The sequence below is a fragment of the Meles meles genome, chromosome X (assembly GCF_922984935.1).
Source record: "Meles meles chromosome X, mMelMel3.1 paternal haplotype, whole genome shotgun sequence".
Lineage (NCBI taxonomy): Eukaryota > Metazoa > Chordata > Mammalia > Carnivora > Mustelidae > Meles > Meles meles.
This window is the reverse complement of record NC_060087.1, coordinates 132040059-132059441: the sequence shown is the minus strand read 5'-3', so window position 1 is coordinate 132059441 and position 19383 is coordinate 132040059. Positions and strand designations below refer to the sequence as shown.

General features: G+C 46.1%; 1 protein-coding gene across 2 annotated transcripts in view; it reads left to right on the top strand.

Annotated features, from left to right (window-relative positions):
• The first annotated feature begins 2449 nt into the window (after positions 1-2449).
• GAB3 (GRB2 associated binding protein 3) overlaps positions 2450-19383 on the top strand; it is a 78498-nt gene continuing 61564 nt past the window's right edge. For both annotated transcript variants that reach the window (XM_045996179.1, XM_045996178.1), the window contains exon 1: positions 2450-2550. In XM_045996179.1, coding sequence (XP_045852135.1) covers positions 2479-2550 — 72 coding nt within the window. In that variant the 5' untranslated portion in view covers positions 2450-2478. The remainder of the gene's footprint in view (positions 2551-19383) is intronic.

Below are 19383 nucleotides of genomic sequence, written 5' to 3'. Positions count from 1 at the left end.
CGAGCCCCACATCAGGTTCCCTGCTCCGTGGGAAGCCTGCTTCTCCCTCTCCCACTGTCCTTGCTTGTGTCCCCCCTCTCTCTCTGTCAAATAAATAAATAAAATCTCTGGGGTGCCTGGGTGGCTCAGTGGCTTAAAGCCTCTGCCTTCAGCTCAGGTCATGATCTCAGGGTCCTGGGATCGAGCCCCGCATCGGGCTCTCTGTTCAGCGGGGAGCTTGCTTCCCTTTCTCTCTCTCTCTACCTGCCTCTCTGCCTACTTGTGATCTCTGTCAAATAAATAAAATCTTAAAAAAAATTTATTTGAGAGAGTGCGTGAGCATATGAGTGGGGGAGGGACAGAGGGCGAGGGAGAAAGACACTCCCCTCTGGGCGGGGACCCCGACTTGGGGCTTGATCCCAGGACCTGGAGATGCTGACCTGAGCTGAAGGTAGATGCTTAACTGACTGAGCCACCCAGGTGCCATGGGGATAGAATTTTCAGGAAGGAAGGAAGGAAAGGAGGGTCGGAGGGAGGGGAAATCAGTAAAACACAAAACACAGACGCCAGTGCACTTGTGCTGAGGGACTGCACTGGTCCTGGTAGGACCCCATTGCCCTGCAGCACTTGGCCCGCTGGGAGGGTTGGCGTGTTGATGACTCTGTTATTGCACAGGTTGGGGGAAAATGTGCTGAAAGGTGGAGGATCTGTCTTAGAGGATCAGGGAAGTGCCTTGAACTGGTGAGCGAGCAGTCTGCACAGCCACAGTCCTCTGGGGCACGTCGCACTGCAGCAATGGTAGGCAGGACCACTGAGGATTCAGACCAGGCGGGGACAGAGGTTCGGGTCACTCCTGCGATAATCTGAGCACCTGAGTTCTTGGCTGGAGAACAAAGGGAGGACAGGGCAGGTAGTAGAAGGAAGAAGATGGTAAAGCAGTTACAGAAATAAGGATTGTAGTCATTGTGTGTTACATACAAAGTTTTTCAATTTTCTGTTTGTATTTTATGCATATCAAATGAATGCTGGCAGAGGTTAGCTTTCTAGTGTTTTTCCTTAGGTTGCAGGATACCAAGGTGGGGTGATGTCCGGACTAGAAGAGCAATGTCTGTTTCCCAGAGATGGCTGCACTGACCAAGGGCACTTTTGGGCTCCTGTTTCAAGGAGAGTTTCTCAGTTGGGAGGAGGGACAGAGGCGTTGTTTTGGTGGGAGCAGCTGTTGTTACTTCAGTGAGTTTATTTTGCACGCAGGGTGTGCATAGATACCGAGTAGTCAGGGGGTGGGCTGTGGTGCATATGCGGGTCTCCTCTTGTTTGGAAAGGTAGGAGAGCTAAAGAAAATTTTAAAGATATTTACCGTTCTCCCTTGAGTCGAGGTTTCTAGATGCGAATTAGGTTTGGCCAGTGAGCTACAGGACTGTGAGGTTTGGAAAGCAGGAGGGAAGTCGGGGACTGCGGTGGTGGCCAGGGGACCGTGGGTTCGGAGAGGCGTGAGCGCTTGCGGTAGCCGGAGTCCACGTGTGAGAAGGTAATAGTGCGTGGGTGGTGGGACCTCGGAGCCGAGAAGTCTCTTTGTAAGTCGCAGAAATGATGTGGCATTTATTTATTCGTCTTGCAAGTGTCAGTTTCACGGGACAGGCACGACACCACGGGGAAAGCAGTACGGGTCAGGGTGCCATCCAGGTTGTAGCAAAACTCAGGGAGATGCTGCGCGTGGGCGGGGGGCGGGGTGCTGCTTTCAGGGTGACCATCAGTGCTTGTCTGTGCACACAGTACATTGGCCCCGGCCGGCGGGTCTCCCCCAACGTTAGCTCAGGGCCGCGAGGGCGCGTCGCGGCAGCTGGTTGGGGTTCTCGGTGCCGTGGAAAGTGCTCCGCGCACGCCGCGGCCCGGCCGTTCTGAGACTCAGCCTTGAAAGCCCGGGGGCCGCGAGGCCGCCGACTGCACCTCCGGGGCGTAAAGTTTGTAAAGTATTGAATGGGGAAGCTCGGGGTCCCGAAGGACGTTTGAGTCGCTCGGCCGTCGGGCTCGGCGCCGCGGGACGGTGATCCCCGGGGGAGGGGCGTGCGGGAGCCCCTCCGCGGCCGCTCACGGCAGGGTTGGTAGGGGACGGGGTCGTCGGAGGGGAGCCCCGCTTTCCCGCCTCCCTTGCCTGGGCGCTCGAAGGTGCGGGTCCCCGGCCTCGGCTCGCCGCCGTGACCCCGGGGCCCGGAGCTCCGCACGAGGGGGCTAGCTCGCCCCCCCCCCCAGCCGCCCCGCTCCGGGAGCCGTCTGGGCCGCGGCGGAGGCGCCGTCCCTCCCCTCTCGCCCCCGCCCCTGCCCCTGCCCCCGCCCCCGGGGTTCGCGGCGGCCGGGGTGGGGGCGGGCGGGGGTCGCGGCGGGGGCTCGGGGCGGTGCCGGGCGGGCGGCGCTGGGCCCGCCCCGCCGGCATCCCCGGCCCGACTTCCTCCTCCTGCCGCGGCGACCCAGCTGGAGGAAGCGGCGGCGGCGGCGGCCACGATGAGTGCGGGCGACGCCGTGTGCACGGGCTGGCTCGTCAAGTCGCCCCCCGAGAGGAAGCTGCAGCGCTACGTGAGTGGGGGCGTCCTCGGGCCGCGCGGCCGCACACGCACGTCGAGCGGCGGCGGCCGCGGAGTCGGCCCGGGAGGCTCTTTGGCGCCGCGGAGCTCGAGCGGGGCGAAGCGGCCCCCGGGCAGAGCCCGCGGGCTGCGCGGCTGGCGGAGGCCGGCGGGGGGTGGAGAGGGGCGCGGGGTTCGGGGCTCCCCCGGTGCCGTCCGCCGCGCTCTCTTGTGGGGCTGTCGGCAGACTCGCCTCTTCTGGAGCCTCCCGCGGGGGCACTCGTGGTTTTCTCGGTGTCGCTTCTCGACTCTTTCTGCTGACACCGCGCTTTCCGAGCACCGGCCGGAGCCGAGGACTCATGCCGGGGGAGCGACGGGGCGCTCGGGAGAGCGCATCCTCCTTCGCGCCGCAGTGCCAGGTTCCGTGTGGCGTGGCCGCGCCGGACGCAGCTCTGGAAAACGGGCCGCCTCGGAGGACCTGATTGTTACTGAGAGTCTCCGGCCGCGAGCGAGACGCACTCGAGCCTTTGGGGTTGCATGTAAATAGATATTGGGGCTTCTTTCCGTGTTCAGGCTGGGAGTAGTTGGTTGGATCCATGTTGTTCAGGATTCGTAACTTCTCTGCAGTTGCAGAGCCCGGTGCTCGGGACGAACACGCCTGCTCCGGAGGCGCTGTTCCTGTGTAGACCGCGATCCCAAACCGGGATTCCCGTGGCCGCCAAGTTGCACCTCCGTTTTTTTTCTCACGTTTGCGAGACACCTACCGTGTGAACCAAGATGAGGTGGAATTATAATGACAGGACCCATTTGTGAACATGACTCGGCCACTTTCCCCATTGACCCTAAACTACACAGTGTCCCTCTCTCAGGAGTTGAGAAGTTTCTGTTGTTTGGTCTGCAGAGCAACATTTTAACAATATATTTTTAAAAGACTTAGTTATTTATTGATTTTTAATATTTAAAAGATTTTTTGTAAAGTAATCTGTGCACCCAATGCGGGGCTGGAACTCCCAACCCCAAGATCAAGAGTTGCACACGGTACCGCCAGCCAGGCACCCCACTGCTGAGCAGCATTTTACAGGAATATTGTTCAACCTACCAGGTAGATGTCTGTCCTTTCATCATTCTTTCTGAGCCCCCTACTCCATAAACACAAGGTCTGGTACTTCTCAGACTGTTACCTCGCATCTGGTCCCTCCTACTTGGAGGACAAGTAAACCTGCTCCCTGAGCTCTGCAGGGGCAGGGGACAGTCACAAAGACTGTTTATAAAGCCAAGTCAGGGTGGCTTTCCTTGTGGCCCTTTGGCATGCGAGACTTCTTCCAGGCTCACTACCTGTTTTCACAGTGGCGCTCACTCTCACGATGATTTCTGATAATTCAGAAAGATGGTGCACCTGGAGGGCAACGTTTATGGAAAATTTTCTTTTTCTAGTCTTGTTTTCTATCTTGTCCCGACCAGACTGTCTCAGGAAAGATGATTAGTATTTCATCAGTTTTGGGAAAGCGTCCTTGTCCATACCTAATACCATATGCATTTCGTTCTTTTCGGTGGGGGTGGAGAAAGGGCAACGTGGACTTTGCCCACAGCTTATAGGTGACAGAGGCGTCTGATGGTAGGAAGCTGATGGAGGAGACTTAAAACAGGAGCATCGAGAGGTCATCTTACCAGCACTCCGAGACATAAACCATGACCTTCTACTTGATGCTTGTCAACTCTTTCTGAGGGCCATGCTCTTTGGCTGGGCAGCGCAGTTGTGTTGAAAGGCATCCCAGAACGTAGTCCATTTCTCCTGATCTCTGGCTTCCGCAGGAGTCCCTACGGCCACTAGATGGCGAGCATGTGTCAGTTCAGCGGGGCGCGGACCGCACTGTCGTAGCGGCCACCTTTAATTCCGACATTGTCACGAGGACTTACTCTTTATTTCAGTTGTCCGCCAACTCTGAATCAGGCCCTGTGTCAGGCGGCTACAGAGACAGGGCAAAGACATGGATCCTTGTTTCCAAAAAGTCCACAGTCAAACGTTTGTAACACAATAACATAACAAAACTGGTTAGTGGCCCAGCAGCGGCAATGACTCAGGGCCCTGCGCTCCAAGCCAACAGGCAGCGCTCCGCGGATGGTTGTTAGATTACAGATGGAAGCCGAGTCTATTTTTAGGTAAATATTTCAGTCCAAGGTAAGCTCGTGCCTCATCCTCTTGAATCCATGAGCCAAGGCAATCAGAAAGCTATTTTTATCACTGCTCTTTTGAAAGATAGTAGTTGACTCTTTTGTGTTTTTTGTTTCAAAAATATATGAATATATTCTAGAAACAATTCAAACAGTCTAGGAATAACTAGACGAAAAAGTGAAAGACCCCCGTTCTCTGAACCCCACCTCATTCCACAACCCTCCCTAGGGATAACAACTGTTAGCAGTTTGGTGAATATCATTCTAGAAAAATTTCTTCAAAACATACCATTTTGTTTTTACACGAATGAGATCATACTATACAAATTGTCCTGCAGTTTACTTTTTTCACGATAATTCTGGATATCTTTCCAAATTAGTACATATAAATTTACTTCATACTTCTAAACCATTGCCTAATATTTCTTATAATAGATGTAACATAATTTAATAATTTTTCTATTGATGAACATTTGTCTTTTATTTTCTCAACTTTTCTATTCATGAACATTTGTCTTTTATTTTCTCAATTTTAAAGACTTCTGTAACAACAATAATTATAAATTGTAAGAATTTACATTAATTTTTTTACATTTTATTTGCTTATTTGTCACAGAGAGAACGAAAGTGGGGACAGGGGAGAGGACCAAATTGACAGAAAAGTAGGCTTCCCGCTGAACAGGGAGCCTGATGTGGGGCTCGATCCCGGGACCCCGAGATCATGACCTGAGCTGAAGGCAGACGCTCAACCCACTGAGCCACCGCTAAGGACTTGACTTGTATTACCGCATTTAGTTTTTTTGTTTTTTTTTTTAAGATTTTATTTATTTATTTATTTAATTATTTATTTGAAAGAGAGACACCACGGGACAGGGGAGAGCAGAGGGAGAAGGACAAGCAGACTTCCCACTGAGCACAGAGCCCCCAAAGCAGGGCTCAGTCTCACAACCCTGAGATAATGACCTCATCTGAAATCAAGAGTTGGACTCTTAACTGAGCCACCCAGGTTCCCCTTCATTCTCTTTTTTTGTTTTCCTTCATTCTTTTTATAGTATCTTTGTTGAACAAGGATTTTTAAGTTTTGAGGATTTTAAAATTTATCAATTTTTCCTTTATGGATTTTGCTTTTAGTATCAAATCTAACAACTCTCAGCCTAGCCCTAGGTCCTAAAGATTTTCTGGTTTTTTTCCTAAAAGTTATATGATTTTATATATTTTATATATATATATATATATATATATATATATATATTTTAAAAGATTTTATTTATCCGACAGACATCACAAGTAGGCAGAGAGGCAGGTGGCAGGGGTGGGGTGGGGGGAAAGAAGCAGGCTCCCCACTGAGCAGAGAGCTGGATGCGGGACTCGATCCCAGGACCCTGAGATCATGACCTGAGCCGAAGGCAGAGGCTTTAACCCACTGAGCCACCCAGGCGCCCCGATTTTATATTTTATATTTAGATCAGTGATCCGTTCAAGTTAAATTCTATCAAAGGTATATTTATGTTGTTTATTTTCTTGCGATCTTACTGCTTTTGTCACAATACCATTTATGGAATAGGCTGTCTTTACTCCATTGAATTACTTTCACAACTTTAAGAATGAATTGGTTGTGATTTGTGGGTCTGTTTCTGTATTCTGTAGTCTGTTCCATTGATTTCGTTGTTTATCTTTCTGCAAATACCATGCTGTTTTGATGACAATAGTTTTTTTTTTAAGATTTTTATTTATTTATTTGACAGAGAGAGACAGACATCACAAGTAGGCAGAGAGGCAGGCAGGGAGAGAGGAGGAAGCAGGCTCCCCGCGGAGCAGAGAGCCCGATGCGGGGCTCGATCCCAGGACCCTGAGATCACGACCCGAGCCGAAGGCAGCAGCTTAATCCACTGAGCCACCCAGGCGCCCCTTGATGACAATAGTTTTATCATAATTCTTGAAATCAGGCAGTTTTAGCCCTCCAACTTCGTTTTTCTTTTCTGACTTGTTTCAGCTATTCTGGGTCCTTTGCTTTTCCATATCAGCTTCAGAATCAGATTGTCAACTGGTCTCTCCATATTGACCTTGTATGCTGCAGCCTTGCTAAACTCACATACTTAGTCCTGGTAGCCTTGTTTATACTTAGAACCTGTGGTACAGCCGGTGTTGCAGAGACTTCATGAGAGCAGATATCCTTGACTCTTTTTTCCCAATCCTAGGGGGAAAGCATTTAGTCTTTTACCTTTTCAGCATGGACGCTGTAAGCTTTTTGTAGTTGCCTTTTATCAAGTCAGGGAAGTTCCCTCGAACTGCTAGTTTGCTGAGACTTTTTTTTATGACTTGGATTTTCATAAATATTTGCCTTTACTGCATCTATGAAAATAATAGTATACTTTCTCCTTTTTTTGTCTGTTACTATGGTTAATTATTCTGATGATTGATTTCTGCATGTTGAGCCAGACTTGAGATTTTGGGATAAGCTTCACTTGGTTGTAATATATTACTCTTTTCATATATTGCTTGATTTAATTTGCTTTTATTTTGCTGAGGATATTTGCTTTGTCTGTGAAGGATATTGGTCTGTAGTTTCCATTTTTGTACTGTCTTTGTCTGGCTTTGATGTTAGCATAATGCTGGCCTCATAAAATGATTTGGGAAATGTCCCCCCCGACCCTTTCTAATTTTCTGAAAGATACTGTGTTGTATAGCTGTTCTCTTTTCCTTAAGTGGTAAAACTCACTGAAGAAACCATCTGGGCCTGGACTTTTCTCTGTGGGATGGTTATTAACTACAAATATAATTTCTTTTTAACAGGTAATAGGACTCGGCCCCTGGGCAGCTCAGATGGTTAAGTGTCTGCCTTCAGCTCAGGTTGTGATCCAGAGGTCCTGGGATCAAGTCCCACCTTGGGCTGCCTGCTCCATAGGGAGTCTGCCTCTGCCTCCCTCTCTTTCTCTGTCTGTCTCCCATGAATAAATAAATAAAATCTTTTTAAAAAGCCAGATAATAGGACAATATAGATTACTTATATCTTCTTGAATGAGCTATGGTAGTTAATGTTTTTCAAGGATTTTCTCTAGTTCATCTAAGTACTTGAATTAATTGTCATAAAGTTGTTTGTTATATTCACTTATCCTTTTAATGTCTATAGGATCTGTAGTGATGCTTCCTCTTTCATTTATGATATTGCAATTTCTTTCTTGTCTATTTTTTTCCTGATCAGTCCCAGTAAGTTTTATTAATTTTACTGATATTTTCTAAGAACCAACCTATACTTCCATTGATCTCTACTTTTCTGCTTTCCATTTCATGGATTTATCCTCTTATCTTTACTATTTACTATCTTCTGATTGCTTTGGATTTAACTTTATCTTTTCTTTACTTTCTTAAGGTGGAAGCTTAAATTACTAATTTGAGTAATCAGTAACTAAATTACTAATTACTTCTGTTTCCTAATATAAGAATTTAATAAATTTACCTCTAAGCATTGCTTTAGGTGCATTCCACAAAATTTGATGTGTTTTCTTTTTTTTTAAGGTTTATTTATTTATTTTAGAGAGAGAGAATGTGGGGGGAAGGGCAGAGGGAGAGGAAGTGATAGTTTGAAGCAGACTCCACGGTGAGCAGGGAGCCTGATGTGGGGCTTAATCACATGACCCTGACTGAGATCTGGACCTGAGCCAAAACCAAGAGACACCTAACCCAACTGTGCCCCCCAGGTGCCTCTGATATGTTGTATTTTCACTTCCATTTATTTCAAAATATTACTTAATATCCTTCTGAGACTTACTCTTTTTTTAGAGATTTTATTTATTCATTTGAGACAGAGGGAGCACAAGCAGGGGAAGAGGGAGAGGGAGAAGCAGACTCCCCGCTGAGCAGGGAGCCCGATGCGGGACTTCATCCCAGGACCCTGGGATCATGACCTGAGCTGAAGGCAGACGGTTAACCATGTAAGCCGCCCAGGCACCCCTGAAATTTTCCTCTTTGACCCAAGGGTTGCTTAGAGAGTTTGTTTAATTACCACATATTGGGAGATTTTCTAGATATCTTTCTATTCTTAATTTCTACTGCATTCCATTATGATCTATGAACAAACTCTGTATGACTTCTGCTCTTTCAAATTTGTTATTTATATTGGGGCCCACAGTAAAGTTTTATTTGGTGAATATTATGTGTGCGTATGAAAAAAGCATGCGTTCTTCTCTTGTTGTGCAGAGTGTTCTGTGAATGCCAATTAGGTCAGGTTGGTTGATGTTGTTGTTCTGTTCTTCTGTATCCTTACTGGTTTTTGCTTACTTTTACAGTCAAGTACTGAGAAAGGAGTGTAAAAGTTCCCATCTGTAACTGGATTTTTACATTTCTTGTTCTAGTTCTATTAGCTTTTACTTCATGTATTTCGGTGCTCTGTTTTCATTTGAACACATTCAGAATTATTACGTTTTCTTGGAGAATGGACCCCTTTGTCATTATTTAATGTTTCTCTTTATCCATGATTTCTTGCCATTTCTTGTCTGAAGTCTGTTTTTCTTATATAAATATAAGTACCCCCATCTTTCTTTCGATACATGCTTGCATGTTACATCTTTTTCCATTCTTTTACTTCTGAATTATCTGTCTCTTCTTTAAATTTTGTTTGTTTGTTTGTTTACTTATTTGTTTTTAAGTAATCTCTGTGCCCACTGTGGGCCTCAAAGTCACAGCCCCAAGATCAAGAGTTGCGTGCTCTACAGGCTGAGCCAGCCAGGTGCCCCAAGGGTCTTTATATTTAACACGAGTTTTTTATACACAGCATATAGCTGGATTTTGCCTTTTTAAATGCAATCCTAGCCTCTTCATTTTAATTGGGATATTTAGTTTATTCACATAAAATATGATTATTGAAATGTTTCAAATAAAATCTGCCATCTTGCTAGCTGTTTTCCATTTGTTCTCTCTGTTCTTTGTTTCCTTTGTCTTTTGTTTCTGCTTTCTCTTGGGTTAATCAAGCCTTTTCTGTTACTCAATTTTATCTTCACTATTAACTTGACAATCGTAACCTTTTAATTTTTACTAGTTACCCTACAGTGTAAAATATACATCTTAAACTAATTGGAATCTTTCTTTAAATAATAATATACAACTTCATGTATAGTGTAAGGACCTTTTAACAGTATATTCTCAATTCTGACCTTGTATTCTTTGTGCTATTGTTGTCATGCATTTCGCTTTATCTATCTATTTATTTTAAAATATTTTATTTATTTATTTGAGAGAGAGAGTGTGTGTGTGAGCAGGCAGGGGTGGGCAGAGGGAGAAGCAGGCTCCCCACTGAGCAGGGAGTCCGACATGGGGCTTGCTCCCAGAACCCCAGGATCATGATGTGGACAGAAGGCAGACACTTCACCACTGTGCCCCCCAGGCACCCTGGTCTATAGTTATTTCTTGGTGATCGTTATATCTTCGGTTTTTTACTTATCTTTTCTTCTGCAATGTTTAATCTGCTGTTAATGCCATCCAGTGTAGTTTTCATTTTAGACCTTATATTTTTCATCTTTAGAAGGTAAATTTCTATCTTTTTAATTTTTCATGTCTCCTTAATATGCTAATGCTTTGTGTGCATTCTTGAATATGTGGGACATATTTATTTATTTTTAATTAATTTTTTAGTAATTTCTACCCTCAGCATGGGGCTTGAAATTATGAACCCCAAGATCAGGACCCCTGAACCAAGAGTTGCATGCCCTTTTGACTGAGCTGGCCAGGCACCCCAGGAACATGTTTATAATAACTGTCTTAGTGTGCTTGTGTACTCAGGACAAGCGCAGCAGCTTCTGTTCCACTTTGGAGAAGATAGCATGCTCCAGATCACTGTGCCCTTAGAAACTTCACTTCGGGGTCAGGCTCAGGAAACCTACTGTGTTCACTTCATGCTTTCTGGCATGCATTGTCTTACTAAGCAAAGGTGCTCTCTGCTTGGTGATCAGCAGGTCTAATGGACGCGATGTCATTAATGTAGCATACCAGCGTGATGTCTGAGACGTGTCAAGGAAATCACAGTCTCTATGGACTAGATTATGGCAGAGTAGCAGAGCTTCCACGGTTTGGGGACAATATCATAAAGACGTGCTATTGTTCATGCCAATGGAAAGTGAACTGTTCCTGCTGGTTGCTACAGAGGGCAAATAGCCGCCCACGGCTGCCAGGCTGTGTTGATTTCATCATGTGGCCGGGCTGGCTCCGGGGCAGCGGCTGCAGCTGGTGCAAACTCAGGTCACACACTCTCCAGTGGGCCAAGCGGGCGTGTCGGGTGGGGCTGGGATAGGCATCGCCTGCCCTGAATCTTTTAGGTCTTCCTTGGTGGCTCATCTCTGCAATTCCTCCAAGCACACGGGGTAGCTCCTGAATTGTTCCTGGGGTAGTGGCTGTGTGGAGTTCCGGTGACTTTTGCCCTTCCTACTAGCAGAGTCAGACCAGTAGGCCCGTGCCAGGATCTGGTCAGTTGCCAGCAACGTTGCTCCAGTCACACAGTCAAGAGCTGGAGAAATTGCCACACAGTCAGTGGGCCCACACTGAGACCGGAGCAGCTCAAAACCTCATGTAGCGCCCGACTTCCCGAAAATATTCTTTCGGGAGATACGGCGGCGATGGCTGAGTGAAGAGGCCAGCACGGGAGGTCCGTGGCACCTTTTCACTTCCCTGTGCCTTTGTGTTTCTCCAGTAGCTCAACCCCATTGAATGAGTCCACTTTTACACCCTCCGTGAGGACCCTCCGTGCGTCCTTGCTCCTGTCTCCAGCCCCAGGCAGCAGCCGATCTCCGTTCTGTGTCCACGGCCTCGCCTGCTCCGATGCTTTCGTGTGAACGGGGTAGCGGGGTGTGTGGTCTTTGCGTTTGGCTTCTTCCCCTCGGCCGTGAGCACCCGACAGCCTGCGCTCTTCCTGAGAGTCACTTCAGGCAGGACCTCTGGTCGTTGACTTGACACCTTTCTTACTTCCCGTCGTTGCCCGGCTGTGCTGGGCACAGTGCGAGCGTGGCTTCGGCTGTGCGAAGTAGGGACTGACAGCACGCGGGCCGCTGCCGGCCGTCCCCGTGACTTTCTGGGTCCCTAACTGGAAGCCTGGACCTGCCACTCCCCTTCCACCTTTTTTGCCTGTGCCGCCACCCCGTCCCCTCTGGCAACCACCAGTTTGTTCTCTGTATTTATGCAGTCAAGTGCTCTACCACTGAGCCATACCCCCGTTCTCTGTATTTCTGGTTCCGTCTCTGCTTTTGTTTGTCTGCTTGTTTGTCTTATTTTTAGATTCCACATGAGTGAGATCACGTGATAATTGTCTTTCTCTGACTGACTTATTTCACTCAGCATAAGACCCTCTAGGTCCCTCCATGTTGTTGCAAATGGCAAGATTTCAGCCTTTTTTACGGCTGTGTCTATGTACCACATCTTTCTTACCCATTGGTTTATCAGTGGACACTTAGGTTGTTTCCATAACGCTGCAGTGGACATAGTGGTTCCTACATCTTTTCAAATTAGGGTTTTCATTTTCTTCAGATAAATACTGAGAAGCAGAAATGCTGGATCGTATGGTAGTTCTATGTTTTCTAGTTTTTTGTGGAAACTCCATATTGTTTTCTGCAAAACCCACACCTTATCTTTTAATATAGACGTTCAGCGCTATGAATTTCTCCCTTGGGACTTCTTTAGTAGCATTCCAGAGATTCTGCTATTTTGTGTTTTTATTTGTATTCGTTTCAAGATATTTTCTAGTTTTTCTTGTTAGTTCTTCTGTTACCTGTGTGTTTAATTTGTAGACATAGTTCTGTTGTCGATTTCTAATTTCGTTTCATTGTAGTTAGAAAACATAGTTTGTATGATTGGAATCCTTGTAAATTTGTTGAGACTTGATCTAATATATGGTTTATCTTCGTAAATGTTCTGTGTGCACTTGAAAAGAATGTGCGTGTTATTGTTGGGTGGAGTGTTCTATAAATATCAATTAGGTCAAGTTGGTGGATAGTGTTGCTCAGTTCTACATCCTTGTTGATTTTCTTTCTTCTTGTTTTACCGATTCAAAGAGGGGTGTTTGAAATCTCAGACTATAATTTTGGGTTTGTCTGTTTCTCCTTGAAGTTTTATCACTTTTTGCCTCATATTTTGAACCTATGTTATGAGTTGAATACACGTTTAGGATTGTTACTTTATCTTGATGAATTAACCCATTGTTATGAAACAACCTTTTTTATTCTTGGTGTCATTCTTTGCTCTGAATCTACTTTGTCTGTAGTTCAAGGTCATTGTAAGAGCTTATTTCCTAGGACTACTTCTGGTAATAAACACTATCAGTCAGGCTGTCGATGGGAAAACAGAAGCCACACGAGGTACTCAACAGAGACGATGCCGTCCATATATATAGGCTGTGGTTTACGTGGATCTTAGAAGGCTAGAGGATCAAAAAGGAGGCATTCAGATATGAGTAAGTACAGAAAGCAGTTACTGTTGAAAGAACTGGGGCAGAAAGGTGACGTTTGGCAGGAGCACAAGCTGAGAGCTTGCAGGAGGGGAGCCTGCAGCCTTGCGTCTCTTGCTCGGACTCTGATGGGGGGGCTGCTAATGCAGTTGGTGCTCAAGACTCAGAGGTGGCTCGAGGAGGCTGGCAGCTGGCAGCTGGAGCCGGTGCCGCCTTCTGCCACTGGGCGATGCTGATGGGTGCGGAGAGTCCTAACTCTTCCACCAGTGTTTCCCATCAGCGGAACCCAGCAGGGAGACATGCGGAAAGGGAGTCTGAGAAATATGGGTGGTAGATCTGCTCTCCAGAGATGTCCCAGCCTTTCTCTCATACTTACTATCTCTCTGTCCTCTTTTGCTCGGTGTTCTGAGAGACTCAAGTGAAGCTTTTAGCTCAGTGATTCTGGGTAAGTTGTAAACTTTCTGCTGTTTGGCCCATTGATTGGTAGTCATGTTTTTAATTTCTAAGAACGGTTTCCTTTTCACATCAGCATTCGCATCTTTTCTGGATATCTTATCTTGTGAGAATTTTCCCTAGCATATTTATTATATTCTGGCTTTATCTATCACATCCAAACAGATATTTAGGGGAACCCATTTCTAGAAAGAGGGAACAGGAAGTGCAAAGGCCTTGCAGAATATATTCGAAGAAAAGCTTTTTGAATTCATTTCATCTTCAAATGCTTGGTGATTCTTGGTTTTCTGCTCACGTTTGTATTTGAGGGTCTAGATCAATAGTTTCACTGAGGGTGAGGTTCCCCCCCCCCCAGATAGGGATACCATATTTAGCCAAAAAATAAAGTTAAATTTCAGATGATAAAAACAAGTAATTTTGTAGATTTATATATTTATTTGGGGGGAGGGTATGGATGGGCAGAGGGAGCGAGAATCCTGAAGCTGACTTCCCACTGAGTACAGAGCCTGATGCGGGCCTCCATCCCAGGACCCTGAGATCATGACCTGAGCCGAAATCGCGTTGGATGCTTAACCAACTGAGCCACCCCAGTGCGCCAATGAGTACTTTTTTTTAGTAAAAGTAGGTCAGCCCTATTCTCAGGAGACATTTGGCATCACCTGGAGACATTTTCGTGCTGAGCAGTCATAGGGAGGGCGCTCCTGGCATCTGGAGGGTAGAGACCAGGGGCGCTGCTGAGCATCCTGCGCGCGTGTTGGACCCCAGTGTCCGCAGTCCAAGAGAGAAATTCTGTTACAGATTGAACAGTTACTTCAGCTGAAATGAGAACCCTGTTGACAAATATCTGTTTGTTGTTTTGTTTTGTTTTAAAGATTTTATTTATTTTTGAGAAAGAGAGAGAGAGAGAGTTAATGCACGAACTGGGTCAAGGGGTAGAAGGAGAAGCAAACTCCCCGCCGAGCAGAGAGCCTGATGCGGGGCTCGATCCCAGGACTCTGGGATCATGACCTGAGCTGAAGGCAGGCACTTCACCGACTGAGCCCCCCAGGCGCCCCCAAATATCTGTTTTAATTGCAGGTACCTGTTTCTTGTTATGGTGAAGAGGAAGGCCAGTACCTGGGCTTGTGTTCTGGGCTGAGGGCTTTGAGAGTGCCTGGAAGTCTGTATGTTTAGAGTCACCACCAAGGAAGCTTGCTGCCTGAGTCACTTCTACCCTGGGGCTGTGTGACCTCAGCTCCTGATGAGCTCAAGGAAATAAAGATTCTGTATTCTGTTTGGTGTTTCTTGTCAGAGTGGAAGGGATATTCCCTGCAACTTTCTACATCTTAGGCAGAAATGGAAACCCTGGGGCACCTGGGTGACTCAGTGGGTTGAGCCTCTGCCTTTGGCTCAGGTCATGATCTCAGGGTCCTGGGATCGAGCCCCGCATCGGTCTCCCTGCTCAGTGGGGAGCCTGCTTCCCCCTCTCTCTCCGCCTGCCTCTCTGCCTACTTGTGATCTCTGCCTTTCAAATAAATAAATAAAATCTTTTAAAAAAAAAGAAAAGAAACAGAAACCCTTTCTGTTTCTTTTCTGAATTTAATCAACTCTTGTATTATTATTTTATTTTTTCTTGGTGTTTATTAATTTCTGTTCTTAGCTTCTTGCATTTGGGTGACCTCAGACTCTGGCTTGTGTTGAGAGGACACATTGAAAGTTTCAGATTTACATGGTCGTCATCACCTCGGCTGGTTTCATTTTTTTCAACTTTTGATTTCTCTAGCTCAGTCAGTATCTATATTAGTGTAAGATGAGGGTATGACTTTATTTTACAAATTTAATCAACTTATCCAACACCATTTGTTGAGTAGCCTTTCCTCTATACATATCTTCCTTTTTTAAAAAAAGGAAGCTCTCCACCCAATGTGGGGCTTGAACTCATAATCCTGAGATCAAGAGTTACATGTTCCACGGACTGAGCCAGCCAAGCACCCCTGTACAATCTTCTTTTTTTTGTTGCCAGAGAGTGTATTTTTAAAGAATATATGCACTTGATGTAAAATCAAAGCATATTCAAGTGAGTTTCCCTCCTTCCTCTTTGTGCCAGCCCCTTGGTCTCCCCGCCAACTTCTTCCTTGCAGAGGTGTATTCTGCGCGTGTACAAGCATATTTGGGGCATAGATAGCCACATACTATACTCGCCCTTTGCTGGCGGTGTATATTGGGGATTGTTTGCTTCCAACACATACAGACATCTCTCACCGTTTTTGACGGTTTTACAGTCCGCTGTGTGGAGGTACCATGACAGACTTTCCCTTGTTTGCAGGCTCCATGCTGCTGCGTACAGAGCTGCAGTGAGTATCTTTGTACACCGGTCTTTGTGGTTATGTGCAAGTATGCTTGTGAAAAAAACTCTTAGAAGTGGAATTGCTGAGTCAAAGCATATGTGACTATAGAATGCCAGTAGACGGCAAATGCTGGTCTGTGTCAGTTTCCCCACCCAGTACTGGCGTACGAGAGTGCTTGTCGCCCTGTGGCCCCTCCAGTGGAGTGTGTTATGAAATGTTTGGATCTTTGCAAAGTCGATACTGATAAATGGTGTCGTGTTTTCATTTAATTGATCGGTGAGGTTGAGCATCTTCGCCTGTGTAAAAGCTCTCTGTATTTCTGTGCCTAGAACATAAGGGGCGGTTTTCCTTGGTTGTTCTTCCTGCCTTCCTTACGCTTTTGTCTTGGCTTCAAAGCTGCTATTGAATAGGTAATAATATGTTTACATGTTTCAAAAGTGAAAAGTATATTTAAAATATACATTGAGAAACCTCATCCGCACCTCTGTCTTCATCCATCTAGATCACCCTTATCCTGCAAGTAAACATTTTTAGTAGTTTTTTCCTTCATCTTCCCAGTATTTTTCTTTTCTTAAGATTCTTTAATTTTTATTTTTTTAAAGATGTTATTTATTAATTTGACAGAGACAGCAAGAGAGGGAATACAGCAGGGGGAGTGGGAGAGGGAGAAGCAGGCATTCTGCTGAGCAGGGAGTCTGATGCAGGGCTCGATCCCAGGACCCTGGGATCATGACCTGAGCCGAAGGCAGATGCTTAACGACTGAGCCACCCAGTCTCCCCTACAAAGATTTTCCTATTTATTTGAGAGAGAGAGTACGAGTGTGAGCAGGAATGGGGGGGCGGAGGGAGGGGGAGAGTCTCAGACAGATGCCCTGCTAGCAGCAGAGCCCACATGGGGTTTGATCTCTTGCCCCTGAGATCCCAATCTGAGCTGAAACCCAGAGGTGGATGCTCAACCAAGTGAGCCCCCGCACCCCCTTCCAGTATTTCTTTATATAAATACAATAAAATGTGCATTTGCTTTGTTATTCTTCCCTTTTTTACACAAAGGTAGCTTACTCCGTATACCACTCTGCATCGTGGTCTGTTGCTTCCAGAACGCACGCAGATGGCCAACGGACATACGAGAATGTGCTTGACAGAACTGACCACCAAGGAGATTCAAATCAAAACCACAGCATGAGGTCACTTCACACCTGTTAGGATGGTCAGTACCCAAAAGATAAGCAACAGTTAGTGTTGGCCAGGATGTGGAGAAAGGGAGCCATTGTGCACTGTTGGTGGGAAAGCAAGCTGGTGTGACCACCATGGAAAATGGCGTGAAGGGGCCTCGAAAGTTGAAAACAGAGCTACCCTAGGACCAAGCAATTTTACCTCTGGGAATATATCCGAAGGAAATAAAAACTAACTCAAAAAGGTATTTGCACACCCACGTTGATTGCAGCATTACTTGGAGTAGCCAAGACATGGGAACAACCCACATGTCTGTTGGTGGATGAAAGATGAAACTGCGGTGCGTGTGCACAGTGGAATATTACGCAGCCACAGTGAAGGAAATCCTGCCGTTCACAACAATGTGCACCAACCTTGAAGGCATTGTGCAAAACGAAGTGAGGCAGAGTAAGATAGATACTGGGTGATCTCACTTTTATGGGGAATCTAAAAACAAAAGCAAAACGGAAAGCCCTGAATTCATACATGCAGAGGACAGATGGGCAGTTGCTAGAGGCTCGGGGCAGGGTGGGGAAAATGCGTGAAGGAAGTCAGAGGTTATACCTAGTTATATCTAGTTATAAAATAAATTAGTTCTGAAGATGTACTGTACAACATGGAGACTAGTTAGTGCTACTGAACTGTATGTTTGAAATTTGCTAAGATCTTAAAAGTTCTCAAAGTAATTTAAAGTTTTCTCCACATCAATGACCAGAGTTCTTCACTGTTTTTTTTTTAACACTCTTGTAAAACTTTTATTGATTAAGTAATCTCTACTCACAATGTGGGGCTCGAGCTCATGACCCTGAGCCAGCCAGCACCCCCCCCCATCTTCACTGTATAATCCTCTGTTTTGACCAGTTCCTTATTTTGCACATCTGGGTGGTTTTCACTCTGACTGCAACTATTGCCACAACTAATAAAGTTTTGTGTATGTGACATTTTGTACTTGTGCAGGTATATTGGTATGATTCCCAGAACTGGGATTGCTGGGTCAGTGAATCTACAAAGTTTAGTAAATATTGCCATATGTCCCATTTTGCATTCCTACTTGCCGAAAGAATATGTTGTCAAACTGTGGGACTTTTGCCCTCTCATAGGTGAAAACTTGTATTTCTGTGTTGTTTTCATTTGCAATTCTTTGATTCAGAGGGAGGCTGAACAGTTTTTGATGTTTGTTCATTTTCTTGTGACCGACGTGCTCTTCCTCCACCATTGGTCTTTTAGTGTCAATTTCTGGGAGCTGAGAAGTCCTTTGTGAGAAAAGCTGTTACAGTTTTCCCCAGTTTGCCATTTGTATTTTGTGTGTACATGTGTGCAAAAAAAAATTATATCTAGTAAAATGTGTCGATATTTTCTATACCATCATCCCAACACGACTTATTAAACAGTTCATCTGGGCTGCCTGGGTGGCTCAGATGGTTAAGCGTCTGCCTTTGGCTCGGGTCGTGATCTCCAGGTCCGCGGATTAAGCTGCATGGCTGGCTTCCAGCTCAGTGGGGAGTCTGCTTCTCCCTCTCCCTCTGCCTCTCCCCCTGCTCGTGCTTTCTCTCTCTCAAATGAATAAACAGAATGTTTAAAAAAAAATGTTCATCTGGGGCGCCTGGGTGGCTTAGTTAAGTGTCTGCCTTCTGCTCAGGTCATGATCCTGGAGTTCTGGGATCAAGACCCGTGTCGGGCTCCCTGCTCTGCGAGGAGCCTGCTTCTCCTTCTGACCTTTCCCCTCTCGTGCTCACTCTCTCTCTCTCTCTCAAATAAATAAATAAAAATAAAATTGGGAAAAAAAAGTTCATCTGTACCCCCACTGATTCTAGGTACTGCCCTTCCTCATCATAGATGACATTCTTGTCTTTATTTCTGGGCTTCCTCTTCTCTTCCGTCGGTCTGTTCGTGAGCCACTCTTACACCGTTATGCACTGCTTGTCCCTCTTCATTCTTCTTTAGAGTTTTCCTGGTTTGTTCTTGGTTTCTGCTTTTGCATGTGAACTATAGAATCAGTTTCAGAAGAAAACCAGTTAGTGTTGGGGCAGGGGTTACATTAGATTTCTGAATTCACTTCTTTTAAAAGATTGATTTATTTGAGAGAGAGAGAGAGAGCATGCACATGGTGGGGGACGGGCAGAGGGAGCGAATCTTCAGGCAGACTCCACATTGAGTCCAGAGCCCAGCTCGGGGCTTGATCTCACAAACCCTGAGATAACGATCTCAGCAGAAACCAGAAGTCGGAGGCTCAACTGACTGGGCCACCCAGGTGCCC